General features: G+C 48.0%; 1 protein-coding gene across 5 annotated transcripts in view; it reads left to right on the top strand.

Annotated features, from left to right (window-relative positions):
- The first annotated feature begins 2,346 nt into the window (after positions 1–2,346).
- Positions 2,347–17,820, top strand: part of KCND3 (potassium voltage-gated channel subfamily D member 3) — an 85,263-nt gene continuing 69,789 nt past the window's right edge. For 2 of the 5 annotated variants that reach the window (XM_015885350.2, XM_015885346.2), the window contains exons 1-2: positions 2,347–2,463; positions 7,056–8,218. In XM_015885350.2, the coding sequence (XP_015740836.1) occupies positions 7,110–8,218 (1,109 nt within the window). In that variant the 5' untranslated portion in view covers positions 2,347–2,463; positions 7,056–7,109. The other 3 variants (XM_015885348.2, XM_015885349.2, XM_032449256.1) reach the window with 3 other exon arrangements.

Below are 17,820 nucleotides of genomic sequence, written 5' to 3'. Positions count from 1 at the left end.
AGGTCAGCTGAGCAGAAAACATTGCAGCTGCTGGTTAGATAGCAGGGCTGCTGGACAACATCCACGGCTCCTTCCTCTTTCCTTTTGGAAAGAAGTGGCAGAATGCAGCTGCTTGTGCAGCTTTATTTCAGGCTGGAACATCTCCAAACACGGCGAGGGGGGAGAGAAACATGCTGTAAATCAGAGATGGCTTTGAACCAAAGCCCACAGTCTCCAGCACCAACAAGCAATGATGGGGACATGGACAGTCCTCATAGAGCCACACCACCGGTGGGCTGATAGGCTCTATGAGCCTCCCAGGGCACAGCCAGTGTCCCTGCAGTCAAAGTCAAAGTCCAAGGGTCAGCCAAGGTGTGGAAGAGCAGTGGGGAGCAGCAGATACACTCAAGCAGCTGTGTTTTCCAGCCCTTATCAATCAGCAGAGCACAGATATAATTTGAAGGCTGCAAAGACTATCATAGTCTGGTTAATGGTCTTCAGATTGTGTGGGCACTTTTGCAAGCTTGGATCCAAAGCAAGGAAACCACTGGCACGATCTATGGGGCATAAGCAGATCACAGAGCTACGCCATTACAGCAGGCTGTAATTCCAAGCATCCATGCTAGCTTTATTACTGCGTCTGCCATTAGAGAATGCTTATGCAGCACAGCCATGGAGTCAGTGGGATATTTAGGCACAGGATTAATGAGGGATAGCACCCAGTGTAAAGAACAAACACAGTAAGTAAAACAGGCAGTAGAGGTGCAGGATATAAATACAGAAGACAATGTCAGAGCAGAAAGAGATGTCCTTCATCTTTAAACTATCTTTAAAACATAGGTTTAACCTGAACAGATTATTCCATTTGTTTTTTTGCATGGGGTTCATTTTAATGCCAGCAGGTTCAACTTCTTTGGTAATGGAACGACAAAAAGCTGCTCCAAAAGTTTTAATGAGATGTATAATTGGCTCATTAGAAGCTAAAGAGATTCCTAGAAAGCAAGAGAGAAAAGGAAAGGCAGAAAGAAAGAAAGGCAGAGAGAGAGAGAAGGGAAAAGAAAACGAAGTGCTGAAGTGATTGAGAATGAGAGAGAAGGAATGCTTCCCCATCAGACTATTTGCAGCTAGCTTGCTTTTGACTTTCACACTCTATTTAAAAATACAAAATCAGGAGCAATAGAAAAGAGCTCCCAAATTAGCTTTTTAATAGAGATCGAAAGTTAAAAGGGGCCGAGTCATGGGGGAAAAGCTGCTCAGAAGCACAGCCAGGCCAGAGCTGGAGAAGGGGAGGCCAGAAAGTGCCGGAGCTGAGCAGAGGCAGAGAAGCACTGACATAAATCACAGCCATGTCTTTTATACCAGTAAAAGCCAAATGGCATTTCTGGTTTGACTTTCTTCTGTGCATCTGCGAGAGGAAAAGAGCGAGCGGAGATATAGGAGGCATTTTTAAGAGTAAAGTGCTGAAGGCATTTAGCAAGGATGGATTGTGGGCACTTTGATGTGCTTAAATTCAGAGGAGCGCTGAGAGTTTCTCATGGAAGTCTTAAGATTCACTTCGTACCCAACTACCCATGTGTTTCAGTATCCATATTCTATAGATTGCCATCGGTGGCATCAGCATGACCTCCCCAAGCAGGCTGAAGGTGCAGCTCAGTGCTGGGGGAGCAGTTCTGGGGGACGATTACCCACAACCTGCCATTCAGAAATGATTTTTGTCTTTAATACAACTTGCATTGAGTTACTGGGGATCAGACAGAGCTGAGCCAGTGTGCTGGGTGGACTGTGGCTCTGGCACCAGAGATGGATCGCATTTTCTGAGTGCTGAAGTGTTTGGGGCTTTGTGGTTTGGTTGCTTTGGTTGCTTTGCTCTTTGTTTTGTTGTTTTGACTGTATTTTATCTTGGGAGGGTGGGGTGGGCAGGGTTGCTTATGCTTAGAGGCTCGCGGGGAGGGGGGAAGACTTCTTGTAACAGAAAGACACCAAATCACCTGGAAAACTGCTCCTGCTTAGCGGCACATCCACCTTCCCCCATCCCTTTCCTTCTCTAGAAGCCACAAATCCTGGGCTGCACCTGGGGGAGGCACGCGGTCACTCCGGGTGACCTCTGCCGGCGGCGGAGGGCAGGGGGGAGGGGGGACAGGGAGGCTGCAGGGCAAGACCTGCTCACCGCATCCTTCTATCGGACCCCGGCCCCAAAAAACCCCCCCATAAGGCTCAGTACCCCCGGCTCAGCCCGCAGCCCCCCGACCCCTCTCGGTCCCCCCCCCCCATCACCCCGGCCCGCTCCCTGCGGAGCTGTCCGCCGCCGTTGGTGCTGATCGCAGCTCTCCGCCGCCGCCCCGCGCCCGCGCACACAGCGCCCGCCCCCGCTCCGCGCTCCCGGCACAGCCGCATGGCAGCGGCCGCTCTCGGCTGGGTCCGCGGCCGGCAGCGACGGGCAAGAGGGGAGAGGAGAGACGGACAGCGGTCCGGGACCCTGCGGAGGTGAGCGGGGCAGGAGGGACGGCGATAGAGCCGGGGAGGGGAGCGCCGGCGACGTGGGGGGGGGGGCGAGGGGCAGGGGCCACTCCCGCCCGTCCGCGCCCCCGCTCCGCATTCCCTCTCCTGCTCTCACCTTCCTCGCTGCTCCGCTCCTTTCTCTCCCTCCCCTCCCTCTGTTCCACCCTCTGCTTTCCAGCCCCCGAACTCCCGGCGATAGATTAAAGTGAGGAGCTGAGCTGGGGAAGGATGCGAGGCAATGGCGAGACAGCCGAGCTCCTCTATTCCATGTACGTATCTGTCTTACTTTATGGAAGTCACTAACTATCGCTGCGGCGCATCAGTCAGTGCCAGAGCTGCCCGGCAGAGCGGAGCACGACTGGGTTGCTCTCGCTTGGGCTGAGAGTTATTTATTGAAGGGAGATTCACCGGCAAACATAACTGAGCAAGGATGGCAGCTCTCTGAGCACCCGGAGTCCAACTTCTGACCGCGGATGAAAGAGGGATGCAGAGAGGACTGGTAAGAGCTGCCAAGGAGCTGGGCGAGCAAGAACGGCAGGATGAAAAGCAAAGGGGACGTGGTGGGAGAAGGAGAGGGGAGAACGAGAAAGGGGAAGATCGGCTTCAGGCCGGGGTATTTCTTTTCATTCCTGCCTCTTGCCCGGGCTAAGGCTGCCTGTGGGCTCACGGTGCTGGAGAATGGCTCTTCTCCAGGAGAACGGACCTGGAGGGGCACAGCGGCTCCGGGAGGGGCCGATGGAGTTCATCGCACACCTTGCCCCCCGGCCCCCAGCCTTGCCGGTGCCGGCACGTCGGCCCGCAGCCTCGGCTCGGGTGTGCGTTTAATGGCTCCGGTTGTTGTGCCTCCGGTAGCTCGCATCACCCCTCCTCTGGCTGCATCCCCCCGTAGGTCCGTGCCCGCGGATGCTCCGGAACCTGGCAGTGATCTGAAGCTCCGAGCGGGGCTGGGAAGGGAGGGGGCAAACCCAACCGGCTTAGGAGAGAGGCAGAGAGAGTCTGTCTCCGCTGCAACGAGGGAGAAGCCGTTTAGTCATCTCTCTCTCTCTATTTCCCCTGTGATGATTGCATTTTCTGATTGCCTCTGACTGCATTTAGAGAGGGAGTCGGGAAGCAGGCACTGCTCACCTCGTACTCTGAGCAGTGGTGCTCCCTCCCTGCCCGTTCCCTCGGGCTCTTCCTGCCCTGGGGATCCGGGAGCAATTCCTTGCAGGTAATGGGGTGCTGCGAGATGGGGCGCCTGGGCTGTCGGGGTGGGCAGGACTTAGCATGCACTTATTGTAAGCCTGTTGCTTTTGCTCCCATATCTCTGCACCTGGCTGAATGGATGCTTTGCAGAAAGTTTGGGAAGGGAAGGGAAAGGAATACTTGGCTGAAAGAGGATTTTGAAGCTGTAAGTGGCATATGTTGCTCTTAGGCGAGAGTATCTCTACTGCCTGAGCCTGACCCAGCTATGCAGAGAGAGCAAGAGAAGGGATGATCTCCAGGCTCTTCACTCCCATTAGCACTGTACTTCATTAAGACACTCACTTGTTTATCAGCCGTATTTTAAATCAGCCCTGTCTGCTTCCAGAAATGGAAATGCCACAAGATTTTGGTTCTGTTTTTCTGAGGCTGTGAACGGACATTTATTAAGTAAGGCAATGGCAATAGAAATTAATGTGGTAAGAATCCGTCACTTAGTTGCTGATCCTTTAGGTAAACAGCAATGACTTTCTCTGAAGTTTTCCTCCAGAGCTCCATTGATCCAGCAGAGCACGCCAGGGCTTTGCTTTTAGCCTGGGATCACATCAGGGTGCACAGTGGGCAGTGGGGAGGGATGGAGATGGGGCTGGAATCTGCAGATATGGGCTCATGCCAACAGCTTTCCTACCCCATGTGCTGGCACCAGGAACCTCTCCTAACTGTGCACAGAAAAGAGTTATTTTCTCCACCGATGATGTCTTTAAAATTCAGACAGAGGCAAATATTTTGTGAACCAGGTCTTCTAAATGTCGTCAACAGGCTACTGATACAAGTTGCTTCCAAACTGCATGCAGAAATTACAGTAATTAAAGTCCAAAATGTGTGTGTAGGCAAGAACGTGCTTGATAGAGTTGCAGTGTGTCTGTTTCCTACGCGAGCTGAAGAGACTCTGTCGCCCATACACTATATTTTGTACCCAGGCAATTGCTTTCCAGCCTGAGGTGAATGGTTAGCAGCTACCAAACCCAGATACAGAGGGCAGAAAAGGAGCTTCTTTCCATAGTTAACAGATACACTGTTTTGTTTTGTTTTAAGCAAGTTGTGCAGCTCTGACTTATAAATCCAGTCCCATTTCTCTTAGTTTTCTCTTAGTTTAGAGCTATATCCCAAAGATTCATGAGCAAGAGAAAGCAAAGCCTTTCTGAGGAGGGATTTGAGCGTTCTTTGGCCTCTCAGTCCTTTCTTACAGACACCCAACTTACATCAGACAAAGGCTTTTCTGAGTGTTTTGAGGACCAAACTGGACAGATAAAAGCAACTTTGCAAACAGAGCTGCGTGCGCTAAGTTCACTTAACCAGCTGTGTTCCTTTCTAATGAAGAAATGGGAACTAAACCTCTACGGAAGAATACACTTCTCTTTCTCTTGTTTTAATCCCCTGCCTGTTTCATAGCTGGGGTATTAATAGCTTCCCCACATATAGCACGGAAAGACCCATTTTATCTTTAAAAATTGATTTAAAAATGCGTAAGTCACTTATGAGCTACCAGTGCTTCATTAGAACAATTATACGTGAAGTATTTATAGAGCCTTGGCAGCTAATGTAGGTAACCTGGAATTTACAGCCAAAGTTATAAGTACAGAAGAGATTTCTAATAAGGTTCCCCAGAGAAATCAGGGAAGATGAGGAGCTGCTGCGTTGTAGCTGCTCAGGTCAGTGTACAGAACCAATCAGTCCTGGAAGAACAACTTGTGATGGTACCACTAATTGAAATTAAAAGGCACAGAAGAGAGTTTACCAGCAGGGAGATGAGGGAGAGGATGAGTTATCTTGGTGCCTTGGTTATTCGCCTGTAAATGGTTGTCATCTTTCTGCCTCCTGTTTTGCAGCCCCTTTCTCATGATACGGAACAACCCTCAGTAGCAAAATATGGTGGGATATTGGCTCTAGTGCGTGCATATGTGAAAAGTATCTCCTTGGGATAAGCATCACTATGGATTATTCTGTGTTTCATAATTACAACACTTCTTCCAGCAGCAGTGAGATGTTCGCATGAGGGACTTGAGTTGTCCTTTAGATAGTAAAATTGCACAGAGAGATACTCCACATTAAAGTGATGAATGTTAATGTGTCCTGAAGAGGAAAGAGCATTCCTGGGAGCAGTTCAGTTGTTTTCGCCACAGATTGATTCCATCATTTTTTATTCAGTATTTTGATGGCTGTTGAAATCAATAATGCTGCAGCCTCACTGGCTGGGATGGCAGCTTTCATATAATTAAAAATGTTTGGAGTAAAATTGCATAGAAGGATACCGTGTAGAGGATATAATTAGGCTTTGAGGGCTTGAGTCAGTGGAATCAATGGAATGGCCATTGATAGATTGGCTTTTGATAGGGCTCCTAATGCATCTCATATGATAATGGCACCTTTCTCCAGATAATTCTCTGGCAGACTTAGGAAAACAACAGGGAAGTAAAAGTAAATGTAAGTTAAAAGATTAAGTATTTGAAGAACTCTGACCAAAGAGTGAAAAGGAAAAGAAAATTCATGGCCAGATCAGAACCATAGCAAGCACTATAATTTCCAAAGAATGTTGGCTTCCAGTGGTTGAGGGTCTGGACAAGTTGGGATATATCCAGACTGCAGGGAGCATAATTCAGTTCAGACTAATGGTCCTTTAGTTTTGTCTTTGCCTGCCAGGAAACGATCAGGGTCTCCTGGTAATAATGCTGCTGGAAGAAAGCTGTCCAAACCTGAAGGCTTCCCTGTTCTGCTTTTCCTGGTACTACATTGGTAACATTTTCCTGTGGTCCAGTGGAGGGAAGCAGTGTTTCAGTTCAGTAAAACACACCTCTAAATCCAAGAGACCAGCAATAAAGTGCTGCTGAGCCCAGGTTCTTAATTAAAGGTGGGAGAAGATAAAAACCAGAGAGGTGATCAGCTTCGATATATGTTGAGCTTTTGATACCTGGAAACCCAGTTCAGTACAGTCATGGCTCATCATGGCATGCAGTTTTGCTGGGTGAACTGCAGGCTGATTTCACTGACACTCCCAGCTCTTTCTTGACAGCTGTAGTTAAATGGATGAGCACGAGACTTACACCTGGGGAATTATGGATTAGTCTTGTTTGTAAGGAGGCAAATATAAATTACTGTGTTTATGCTACTTTTAAAGAGCTTTTAATGAGGAATCATTTGCTATTCAAAATTTCAATCCATAATAATGCCTTAACCTCGCTGAGTTGCATCTTCTTTAACATCACCCTTCATACAGGAGATAAGGGCAAGCCGGCGGTTTGAAGTTCTTGTGCCCATTTTGATCTGTCTCTTGAGCACGATGGAGCAAGAAACCCTGACTGACTTTGTGCTATGCTTTTATCTGCTCTGCCTTTCAGATGGAGCTGATCTGAGTCCTACCCATCCCCTCCAGTAGCACAGCCGGGGGCACAATGGCTGCGGGGGTGGCTGCGTGGCTGCCCTTTGCCAGGGCAGCTGCCATAGGATGGATGCCGGTGGCCAACTGTCCCATGCCACTGGCTCCAACAGAGAAGAACAAGAGGCAGGATGAGCTGATCATTCTCAACGTGAGCGGCAGGCGTTTCCAGACCTGGAGGACTACACTTGAGAGGTACCCGGACACTCTGCTGGGCAGCACGGAGAAGGAGTTCTTCTTCAATGAAGACACCAAGGAGTATTTCTTCGACCGGGACCCCGAGGTCTTCAGGTGCATCTTAAATTTTTATAGAACTGGCAAGCTGCACTATCCCAGGTACGAGTGCATCTCTGCCTACGATGAAGAGCTTGCCTTCTACGGGATCCTCCCTGAAATCATTGGGGACTGCTGCTACGAAGAGTACAAAGACAGGAAGAGGGAAAATGCAGAGCGGCTGATGGACGACAATGACTCAGAAAACAACCAGGAAGGGTCCATGCCATCCCTGAGCTTCCGGCAGACCATGTGGAGAGCCTTCGAGAACCCCCACACCAGCACCTTAGCCTTAGTCTTTTACTACGTCACCGGTTTCTTTATTGCTGTCTCTGTGATCACTAATGTCGTGGAAACTGTCCCTTGCGGCACGGTGCCGGGGAACAAGGATCTTCCATGTGGGGAGAGATACGCTGTGGCTTTCTTTTGCTTGGACACGGCTTGTGTGATGATTTTCACAGTTGAGTACCTGTTGAGACTCTTCGCGGCCCCAAGTCGCTACAGGTTCATCAGAAGCGTGATGAGCATCATTGACGTGGTGGCCATCATGCCATACTACATCGGTTTGGTGATGACCAACAACGAGGACGTCAGCGGAGCCTTTGTGACTCTAAGGGTTTTTAGGGTTTTCAGGATTTTCAAGTTCTCTCGCCATTCCCAAGGCTTACGAATCTTGGGCTACACTTTGAAGAGCTGTGCCTCTGAGCTTGGCTTTCTTCTCTTTTCCCTCACTATGGCAATTATCATCTTTGCAACTGTGATGTTTTATGCAGAGAAAGGGTCCTCAGCAAGCAAATTCACCAGTATTCCTGCTTCCTTTTGGTACACTATTGTAACCATGACAACACTTGGGTGAGTATTACTTTTTCTTCTACTCAGCAGCCTGCAAGCGTGTAGTAAGAGCAAGACTTAGTTGCTCCTAAGCAGTTTTCTGGATGCATGTTGTAAAAGGGAATGGAAGTGTTAAATATTTGCTTGTTCTTTGCCTGATAACTGATAAATTTGTGTTTATGAGACGTATGAAACAGAAAAAGCACTTAAACCCACCTGACAAATGCTTGGCACAATGGGAGGTGAATGCAGGAGAAGCAGTCTATGGAGCAGTAGGTGCTGATTTACTCTCATTCTGCAGGAGAGAGAAGAGGAAAGAAGTTGGCAAGTAGAGCTCAGGTTTCTTTCAGACTTTCATTTGAGCCATGGATTTTACACTGAATCTCTGACGTATATTTTGTCTCTTTTCGCAACGTTGGTCACAGTTTCTTTGTTTGGAATGCCAGGAGTTATAGATGTGCTGAATTCAAATGGATACTGTGGGCTGCTGTGCTCCTGCAGTCACTCAGTGATCTCCAGGACACATTCTGTGGGATTTTTCTCACTTAATTTAGCAAGAAATGGGCTTCTCGTCTGTGTTTAGTGGTGAGTTTAAAAAGTAATTGGCATACATTGTGGTAGAATTTCAAACACTGCTATGGACAGGTGCAGACGTAATGGAATAATCAAAGCAAAGGGAACGTAGCCTGGAGGGCGCTGTTTTTTCCCTTCTATTTCATTCCTCCCTTACAGATATTTCTACTGAGATTATAGATTTGAGCTTCTGTATGAACAAAAGCCTTTGTCAGAATGGCCAAGCCCTCACCCTGACAGGGTTATGTAAAAAGAAAGTAGGCAATCATCTCTTAATGCCACCCATCAGGACACGCAACGTTTGTCGTTACTTTGCAATGAGTTTTCCCACTGGAGAGCTCAGACGTAGACAATCCTCACTCTTGTCCTATGGTCACCGCTCTTTCCTCTAAGCTTGATTTGAAACACTTCTCTGTGCCTATTAGGCATGGACAGGCTCGCAATGGCACTTGTAAATTATTGAAATGGTAATTCAGCTGTCAGGGAGGCGCGGAATCTGGTGACAGCTGGAAGTCTGAATTCTTCATTAAGTGAAAATGTCGATGTTTGTCATAGTCACCAGAAGGCTGCCTCTGTTTCTGTTCCATATAACTGCACCTATCTTTCTGTCTGCAGACACGTTGTGTTCACATGGATGTCCTTTCTATCTTTGTCATAGGAAAATTGGGGTTAAGGATACACTCAGTGTTGCTTGGGAACCAAAGTTCCTGGTAAAACCCATGCAGTTAATGCTCTGCTCCCATCCATGCTTGGTCTTGTTCCCTTTCCCTTCCTCATTGAACACATAGGTGACAAAACAGAGTGCTCCTGAGGACTTGAAAGTGTCCTCAGTCTGTTGCAGTCATAGAAATTGTAGATGAATGAGTGCTTTAAATGAGTCGACAAGAATTAAAAACACCCAGATGTTTAAGCATAGCTTTATAAGCATTCATTGGAAAGGGACCGATAACATGCTACCAAAGCCTTAAAGCTTACACTTGGAGCATTACTAATTTAGGGCTTTCCGTTGCAGGGTTTTAATTAAAATAGGTGTCACTGGCAAACAGTCTGCCAGCTGAGATTGCTGCCATTAGCACAGACTTATAAGGCAGCTCCTGAAGAGAGATGCCCTCTGCCAACACCTGCCTGCCCCAGGCACACCTGCCATGGGTCTGGCACCTTGCTGTGCAGTACAAAACCAAACCCTCTGCTGGCTTCCCAAACCCAGTGCTAGACAGACAAGTTGATGCTATGTGCTATGCAGACCTCCTTGGGGTCGGCTGCTGCCGTCAGCCCCTCACCCAGAGCAGCTCTATGGCATCGAAATCAGCCAGCCGCCGAAACAATTCTTTGGCCCCACGTCATTCCCATTTTCCTGGCATCTTCACACCAGAGTTCATCTCTCTCTCTTCAGAAATCACTTAGCAATGTTTGGAAGGATCTTGTTACTAATGAGAGCGCTGGCAATTCCCATCTCACAGCAGTTGCCAGAAAAGCAGCCGGAGTTCCTAACATGCTTCTTATTCCATCTCACTTCACCTCTCTAAGCAGTTGCCTGTTAGCTGCTGCCATCCCAATATCATCTGCTTTAGCCACTAATTGAAACAGAAAATATACAGTGCCACAGTTTTTAAGCCAAATGCATACACACGCATATAGATTTCTTCTTTTGAACCCTGAGACTTAAATCAGGTAATGAACATTTCCCTGGCGCTGGAATGTCTTTGCTTGTGGCAGTGTGATTTGCAATGTGGAAGATAACTTCTCCCGTGTTTCCAAGCCTGTTTCATATAAAGGGAAAGTTTACTGACAATGCAAACTAAGGTTAGAGCTGGGAAAGCATCAACAGATGTTCCAGTTGACTAACGTTAATAATTAAAATAACAAATCCAAGCCAGATATTTGCTGGAGTAAATTAAATTTGTTCCATTGGAAGCAAGGAAGTCATCACCATTAGTGAGAGGCAGCCTCCGTGCACAGCCTGGTGCACAATCGTGATAAAGGGGTTTTTCCTTTGAGCAAAAGGCACAAAAGCAACAGGGAAAATCAGCAGCGTATGGAGGGAGGTACAGCAGCTTTTCTGGGATGGGAAACAAAGCAAAGGAATTAAATGATTCCGACCCTGCATCTCTGAGCTCTCTGCTGTGCTCCTCAGCCCCGCTTTAATAGAGGCTGTTTTAATTTAGCACGAGGTAAATTTTGCTCAGGAGGTTTTATAATGAAAGCATTACTCTGAGGTGCGTCTCAAATCAATCTGAATCACTGAATCAACTACTCAAAATTAATGCAAGGCCAGCCATCCAATCCACGCAGCAGCACTTTCCTCTGCAGCACCCATCCTCTATCTGCCAGCATTTGTGCCCCCTCTTGCTTTTAACTCACTTCATATGCAATGGCCATCAGCTTTACACCCACACTGAGACAGCTTAATTATCATAAATCGCGTCACTTGTCACAGCACATTGTTTCCATTTACTCTTAACTGAGGTTTGCTTCCAGGGGGGCTGATCCCACATCCCTGTACCCCAATGTGACAAACAGGGATGAAGTGACAAACCTCCCCCATCCCCGCTGCAGCCTGGGCTGCTTCTTCCCATGTCATGTTTCCCTTTGCTGTTTATGGCTGTTTCCCTTTCACCTGACAGCAGCAGTATGTTTAGCCTCCCAGGCAGCTTCTTTAAGCACAGAGTGGCTGCAAACCCCCATGCCCACACTTGTCCCCATGGGGTCTGTAATGTCCCTTTAGGGTTTGGCTGCGCTGGTCACTGTGCTGGGACAGCAGAACCGTATCTGTAGAGTTTGTTGAAGGAGCTACATCAGTGTGGGGAAGTCATACAGCAGATGTAATGGCCTTGCAATGTCTGCTCTGCAGCAAGGATGGGAATCCCTGAGTGCTGGGGGGGTGCTGGGCTCAGGCTTGGGGGCTGCTCCACTATCTTGAGGTTACCCAGCTGGAGCCCGAGGTTCTGCAAAGTATGGGGAGGGGAAGTGAGAGTGAGGTGATGTAATCGACCATTTTGTTATTTGTTTTGTTGATTTCTTGGGCTTTCTTTTTTTTTTTTCACTGGCATTCAGTCTTGGGGGAGGAAGGAATGGGATGAAATGCAAGCGGTGGAACAGGATGTGAAACTCGCAGTGCCAAAGCGCTGCCGGCTGAGCAGCACAGCCTGGCTGAGCGCTGAGCACTGCAGGGCTGCCAGCATTGCCTGATGGGCATCTCTGCAGCACTGCTCCATGCACAGCCCCAGGGCCCATAGGCTGATAGCAACCCTCATTCACCCTCCTTCATGCAACCCAGGAGGAGTTTGCAAAGTCATGGAAGCCATAAATCAGCCCTGGAGCGCTGCCATGCCGTGCGGCTCAGCCCCGTAATCCTATGTTGTGTGTCACTACCTCAGTAACTGCCATTAAGTGGAATCAGAAATATTGCTCTGATAGAAATACTGCTTTGCGTGTCTAACATCATCAGTGAGAAGATGGATGAGCTGTGGGACGTGTCCTTTGTAAAGCGAGGTGCCAGCACATCATCACTCTCCCCATTTCTTTCCTATGGGCAACAATTCTTCTGCCCACAGGCCAGGGAGCAGCTTGAATTTAATATACAGACAGCCCAATCAGACAATGAATTGATGGAGCTACACAAAGAAGCCATTTGCTTGAGCTTTCGTTCTCCTGACTCCAGCTTCACCTTATATGAAGTGTGTATCAATTTCCTTCCCCTAATGGATTTACAGGTACTGTGCAGAACAGCTCTGTATCAGAAGCAGAGATAGAACCTTTTCCTTCACTGCCTTGTTGCAGATCTCAAGCAAGCATCGCATTTTTGAGCTATTTGCCTTCACCAGAAGTATTAAAATGCCCATATTCATTATTATAGCAAGTGGGATACAGTGCATTTTGCACCCTAAAAAAAAAACCCAAAACCAAACCCTGAAAAATGGGCTTTTTGTGGCTTTGGTTACTTCTCATAACTGCACACACCCCATTTCTAATGGGCAAGGCCAAATAACTTTCCATCGAGGCAAACTCGTGCGAGAAGGATGTTATTTTGAATGATGCTGAGTAACGGCACTGCCTCAAACCACAACATGACTGCTATGCTTACCAATGGCAGAGATGCATCTATAGCAACTGAGCTGAGGAAGCTCTTGCAGCTCCTCATTCCTGCTTCCCTCCCCAGCCAGCAGCACGGCGAGTGCCTGAGAGACGCAGACTGCAGAGAGCATTGTATTTTCAGTGGGGATGAAGGGAAGTGATTGGCTTGCTGATTTGGATCTGAGTTATTTTTAGGCTCATAAAATGATAATTTCATAACAGAGCTGACCCAGTAAAAGTAATTAGTTTACAGCAATCAGCTGAAAATAGGGGACAGAGTAGCCACTGTCAGTATGAAGGCGGTGAAAGGGGAAGGGAACTTAAAGGCCTGCAACGAATTAGCCAAAACGAATTACATCTCTCAGCTGATTACATCCACACAGTCAAAATCTGCTCTAAGCGTGCGTTGCTGCATGGGCACAGAGAGCTGCAGGACCAGCAGAGAGGTGCAGAGCTTTGGTGCTGTGCTGCTGGGCTCTGCATCCCTGCCATTGTGCCCATCTGCATCAAGGTACCCAGGGACAAGAGATGCTGTGGTGCTACCAGAAGACAGAGCAGGTTTGGGTGTGCTTAATGCAGCACAGGAGCAGAGGGCTCAGCCTGGCAGCTGCTCTGTGCCTTACACTGAGGGTTGCTCTGTGCCAAACCTGTCCCAGCTTTGGCCACCCCAGGCAAGGCTCAGCCCCTTGTCTTTCCCAGACAGGCACTGTCAGTGCCACCATTTACCAGCACTACGTTAAAGCACATTCAAAGGCTGTAATTCACCTCTTCAGGTTACAAGTAAGGGTAGAAGAGTTATTTAAAAATCAATATCTAGCAGAATGCCATTGTTCCAACATTAAAACCTGCTGGGAAATTACTCGGAGGTATGTGGCAAGTCAAATCGCTGCCTGCCGGAGGAGGAAACAATTCATTACCTCTTTAAAAGGTGCAGATCTTTCCCTGCTTTTCATTTGGGTTTGCAGCCTGAGGAACGATGCTGCAACATCTGGCCCTTTCCTTCTCTCACTCGTTAGTGACTTCTTTCTCTTCTGGTTCTGCACTGGGGATGTCTGTGCGGGGCTGTAGGGTTTGGGTCTGGGCTGCATGCTGCTGCTTAGTGCTTTACATGGGATCTATTCCCCTACAAACACATCTGAAAGCACCATGCTGAGGTGGGCAGCTGTGCAGAGCTGTGCTGTGCCATGAGACTTCAGGAGAGGCACCGAGCACAGTGCCCGGGGCAGCCTGCTGCTTTCATCTCATCCTGCCATCTGCAGCAGAATTAAAACACAGATCAGCCCCAGCGTTTTGCCTTCAGGACTTTGCGAAATTTGGCTGCTCTAAAGCCCTCGAGAAGGATTGTTTGCTTCTGCAGAGAGCAGCCCTGCAGAATGGGGCCATGTGCCCCTTTAAGCTGAGCTCAAACAGAGCCGAGCTCAGAGTGCAGCGGTGCAATGAAACCTCCCAGTAACAAAGACAAGACCCCAGTCCTGCACTGCCCAAGTTGCTGCCTTGCAGCAGCAGTGGAAGCTGTCAGGTTGGCTTCTGGCAGCTGCTGTTGGCCCAACAACGCGTCCTCAGCCTGCTGAAGTACCCTCAGCTTTTTCATGCAGATAATTATTTTTCATGTTCTTATTGCTTTATCCCTTCTGTGCATGTGACTCCGTCTAAGAGACACAAATTGCTGCTGTTTCTCTCTTGCCTGTAGATACGGGGTTTCACATCAGATGTGAAAGCAGCAGATGATAAATTCCCATTTGCTTGCAGCCTTTAAGGTTTAAATGCACAGCTCTGAGATAACAAGGTTTCTCCCCACAACCTGACAGCCCCTTTATTTCTTCTCTATACAAAAGAAAACACTTTCACTATTACTTTATCCTCCTTGTTTTTGCACCCGGTTGCCACAGTTCTCCCTTCCACGTCAGCACGCTCTTCTGGTGTGTAATTTGTACACAACGTGTCATCAACAGGACACACTTTCTCTCTACTTTGGTAGGAGCAGTAGCACAAGGGACTCATCCTCCTTAACTATTAATTAGTCACCATGGTAAGGAGAAAAATAACACATTGTTTTTCAATTGGAAAGGATAACTCAAGCCAGATATTCTTGCAACCTGATGCTTGGCAGAAGCGAGCTCCCTTCCAAGGGAAAGCTGCAAGGAGATTGCTGCTCTGAGCTGCCCATCTCCATCATTGCTTCTGCTTGGACCAGGAGCGTGCTCTGAAAGCAAACCATCATCCCATCCTGCTGCCTGGCTCATTGCACAGCTCCAGAGCTGCCCAGCAGCATTCCTTCTGATGAAACACGGCTTGAAGGCAGCTGAGAGAACATGCCTGATGTGTTCTTAGTCCATGCACTGGCTCAAACTGAACACCCCAGGTCTGCACAGGGTGTGCACTGCTCCAGAGCTCAGCTCCCTTTGAGCCACACAACTTGCTGGGGTACAAACAAACTTATCCTTTCCCATTGCTCAGAATTCATTTTCCTTGTAACACTGTTCTATTGCCTTTTGAGGCTTCAGTATTTGCTCGACCTTTTGTCATCAGTATTAAAGAAGAGCTCCAACTGCTTCTTTCTGCTTCTTCAGAGGGAAGGCAGAAGGAGGCTCTTGTCCATCCAACAAACTCTGACACCATGGGAGCCTTTTTCCAGTAATCAGTGTCTGAAATGAGTAGAAATAGGACTAAAACGTTCCACTTTAAGCATGAATCAATGGAGCACTATTGCCAGCACACGTCTTTGCTGTCACACGTCTCAGCCGTGCCACTGGTTCAGGAAGATGTAGCAGCTCATCTCCCACCCCGCGAGAGATCCTCATTGCTCTCTGATCTCTGCATAGGCTGAACCACAATACGAAATCCCTTTCTTCTGCTGTGTGTGTTCTCTGAAGCTCCCTGCATGGCCACGCCATTGTGTGCAGATGGGCAATCACGGGCAGCTCGCAGGAGGCAATCACAACTTCTCCTCGTGCCTCTTTCATTCTCCTGCCTACTTGCATCTGCCCCACCGTCTGTTCCTCCATCCAGGGAGCATCCATCATGGAACAGGATGAGTCCTACTGAGTCAGACGCTCGGCTTCAGTTCTTGAAATGAGCTGGCACGAGATTCTCTCCTTGGCACGTCGTGCATAAAGACTACAGCCCTTGTAGATATTTTCCTGCTGCAGAGGAATAGCAGGCCAGATTAAATAATAGAAACATTCATTCAGCGAGGCAGTTGTTGAATGAAAATATGCAAAACAGATCAAATTAGGTAAAAGTCACTTCTCTTGCTAAGGGTCAAACGAGCAGTAAGCTAGGCTGAGGGAGACAAGATTTGGGCTGCAGAGGGCTGAGCGGGATGAATTCCCCTACTAATGAGCTTAGTGAATAAGCTCATTACCTAATGAGCTCTATTGAACAAGCTTGATTTCCAGTCTAGGGAAAGCCTTCTGAACTGATAAAATGTAGGTAAACAGCAACCTCCTTTTACTGACAGAAAACATATCTGTATCTCCAGAGCAAAGCTGCTGTCACCATCGAGTTCTTCCTCAGAGCTGCAGACAAAGTTGCAGTGCTTTGTTTCTTACTTGTTAGTGGGGAAAAAAAACCACAACCATTTAAATGGATGGCTCGGAAAAAGCAACAAATGGTAGATGCTGTTTTCCAGGTTTAATCCTTACTTGGCAAGTTCAGATACAAGCAAGGATGTGCACTAACATGGCTAGTTCCAACACAAGTGTCCTAACACCCCTCCTTTGGTGCAGCCCTCGGGGTGTTCTCTGTATAAGATAACACAGAGCCAAACTGGGTAGCCAACAAAGCTCCTCTCTAACCACAGCCATTCTGTACTTCTATGAACAAATACTCCTGGAATGGATCTTTCTCATCAGGTCAGACACAACAGAGAGGTCTGGACAAATGGCACAAAGGAAAACTCACACCCACGCAGACCTGTGACAGATCTTGTGTGCAATTCATTGCCCAGAGAGGTGGGAGTCCAAATACCCGCTGTGTGAGCAGCAGTCCATCACGTACCCACACACAGCTTTCCATTATATTCAATTCTGCCAGACTGGAAAAGAAGGGAGAGAATAAGATTTCGGTCAAGGAAACTACATCTCCAGATGAAAGAGAAAGCTTTACATCTTAACGTTGTCTTCCATATAGTAACGCTTGTATTTATTTTGACTGTTGTTTTTTTTTCTCGGCCAGCTGAAGGTTTACAGCAGATACAAAGTGCTGTTAGGATGGTTCTGCTCCCATAGCTGTGCTGCACTCACACTACCACTGCCCATCCTCTGTGTGTGCCCCTCTGAGCAGAGCTGGGCTGCATCTGAAGAGGGGAAGGGGGGGAATATCCAAACTCTGCACTAAGAACCAATTGCTGATTTGGTGGGAGATGAAGGATTCTGAGGAGAAAACAGGTGTTCACCCTTCACAAATATATTTAAACCTATGCATGCATGCCCTCAAGTGCACATCACAGGGTAAATAAACATGCTCACAGCTCACTTGTACGTGTCAGTATATATTTGCATGATTGCAGCATGAAAGTCTGGCACCAAATGTACTGTGAACTGAAAATGAATTTCAGCAGCTTTTATGATTCATTTTTTGTCAGAAACAAATGAGGCGTCTGCAGCCTCCTCGTTAGCTGTGGCCAGCACTGATCCTCCATTGCTGCTGCAAAGACAGCCTGTGGCCTCACACTTCCTTCTGGGGCCTCTTTACTGACAGCTTTCCTCCTGCAATCTCATCTGTGTCAATAATTCTTTAATGTCTCTGCCCACTTTGATTGCAGTGTGCCTCAGTGTGCCTCCATTGCAGGCATTGAAGGGTCCCAGCAAGGAAAAAGGAGCGTTGGTGGCAGTGGAATGGGATTGTAGGGTTTGAGTGGGGAGGGCTAAGATGTGCAGTGCTGTTATGGGACAGAAGTCACAGCAAAAGGGGCTCTGGGTCCTGAGCAGCACTGCTCCTCACCCACCTTCACCTGTGGGCATCCTGTGAGGAGC

This window comes from Coturnix japonica, chromosome 26, assembly GCF_001577835.2.
Source record: "Coturnix japonica isolate 7356 chromosome 26, Coturnix japonica 2.1, whole genome shotgun sequence".
NCBI lineage: Eukaryota > Metazoa > Chordata > Aves > Galliformes > Phasianidae > Coturnix > Coturnix japonica.
The sequence above is the reverse complement of the archived record's forward strand: the minus strand, read 5'-3'. Positions and strand labels throughout refer to the sequence as shown.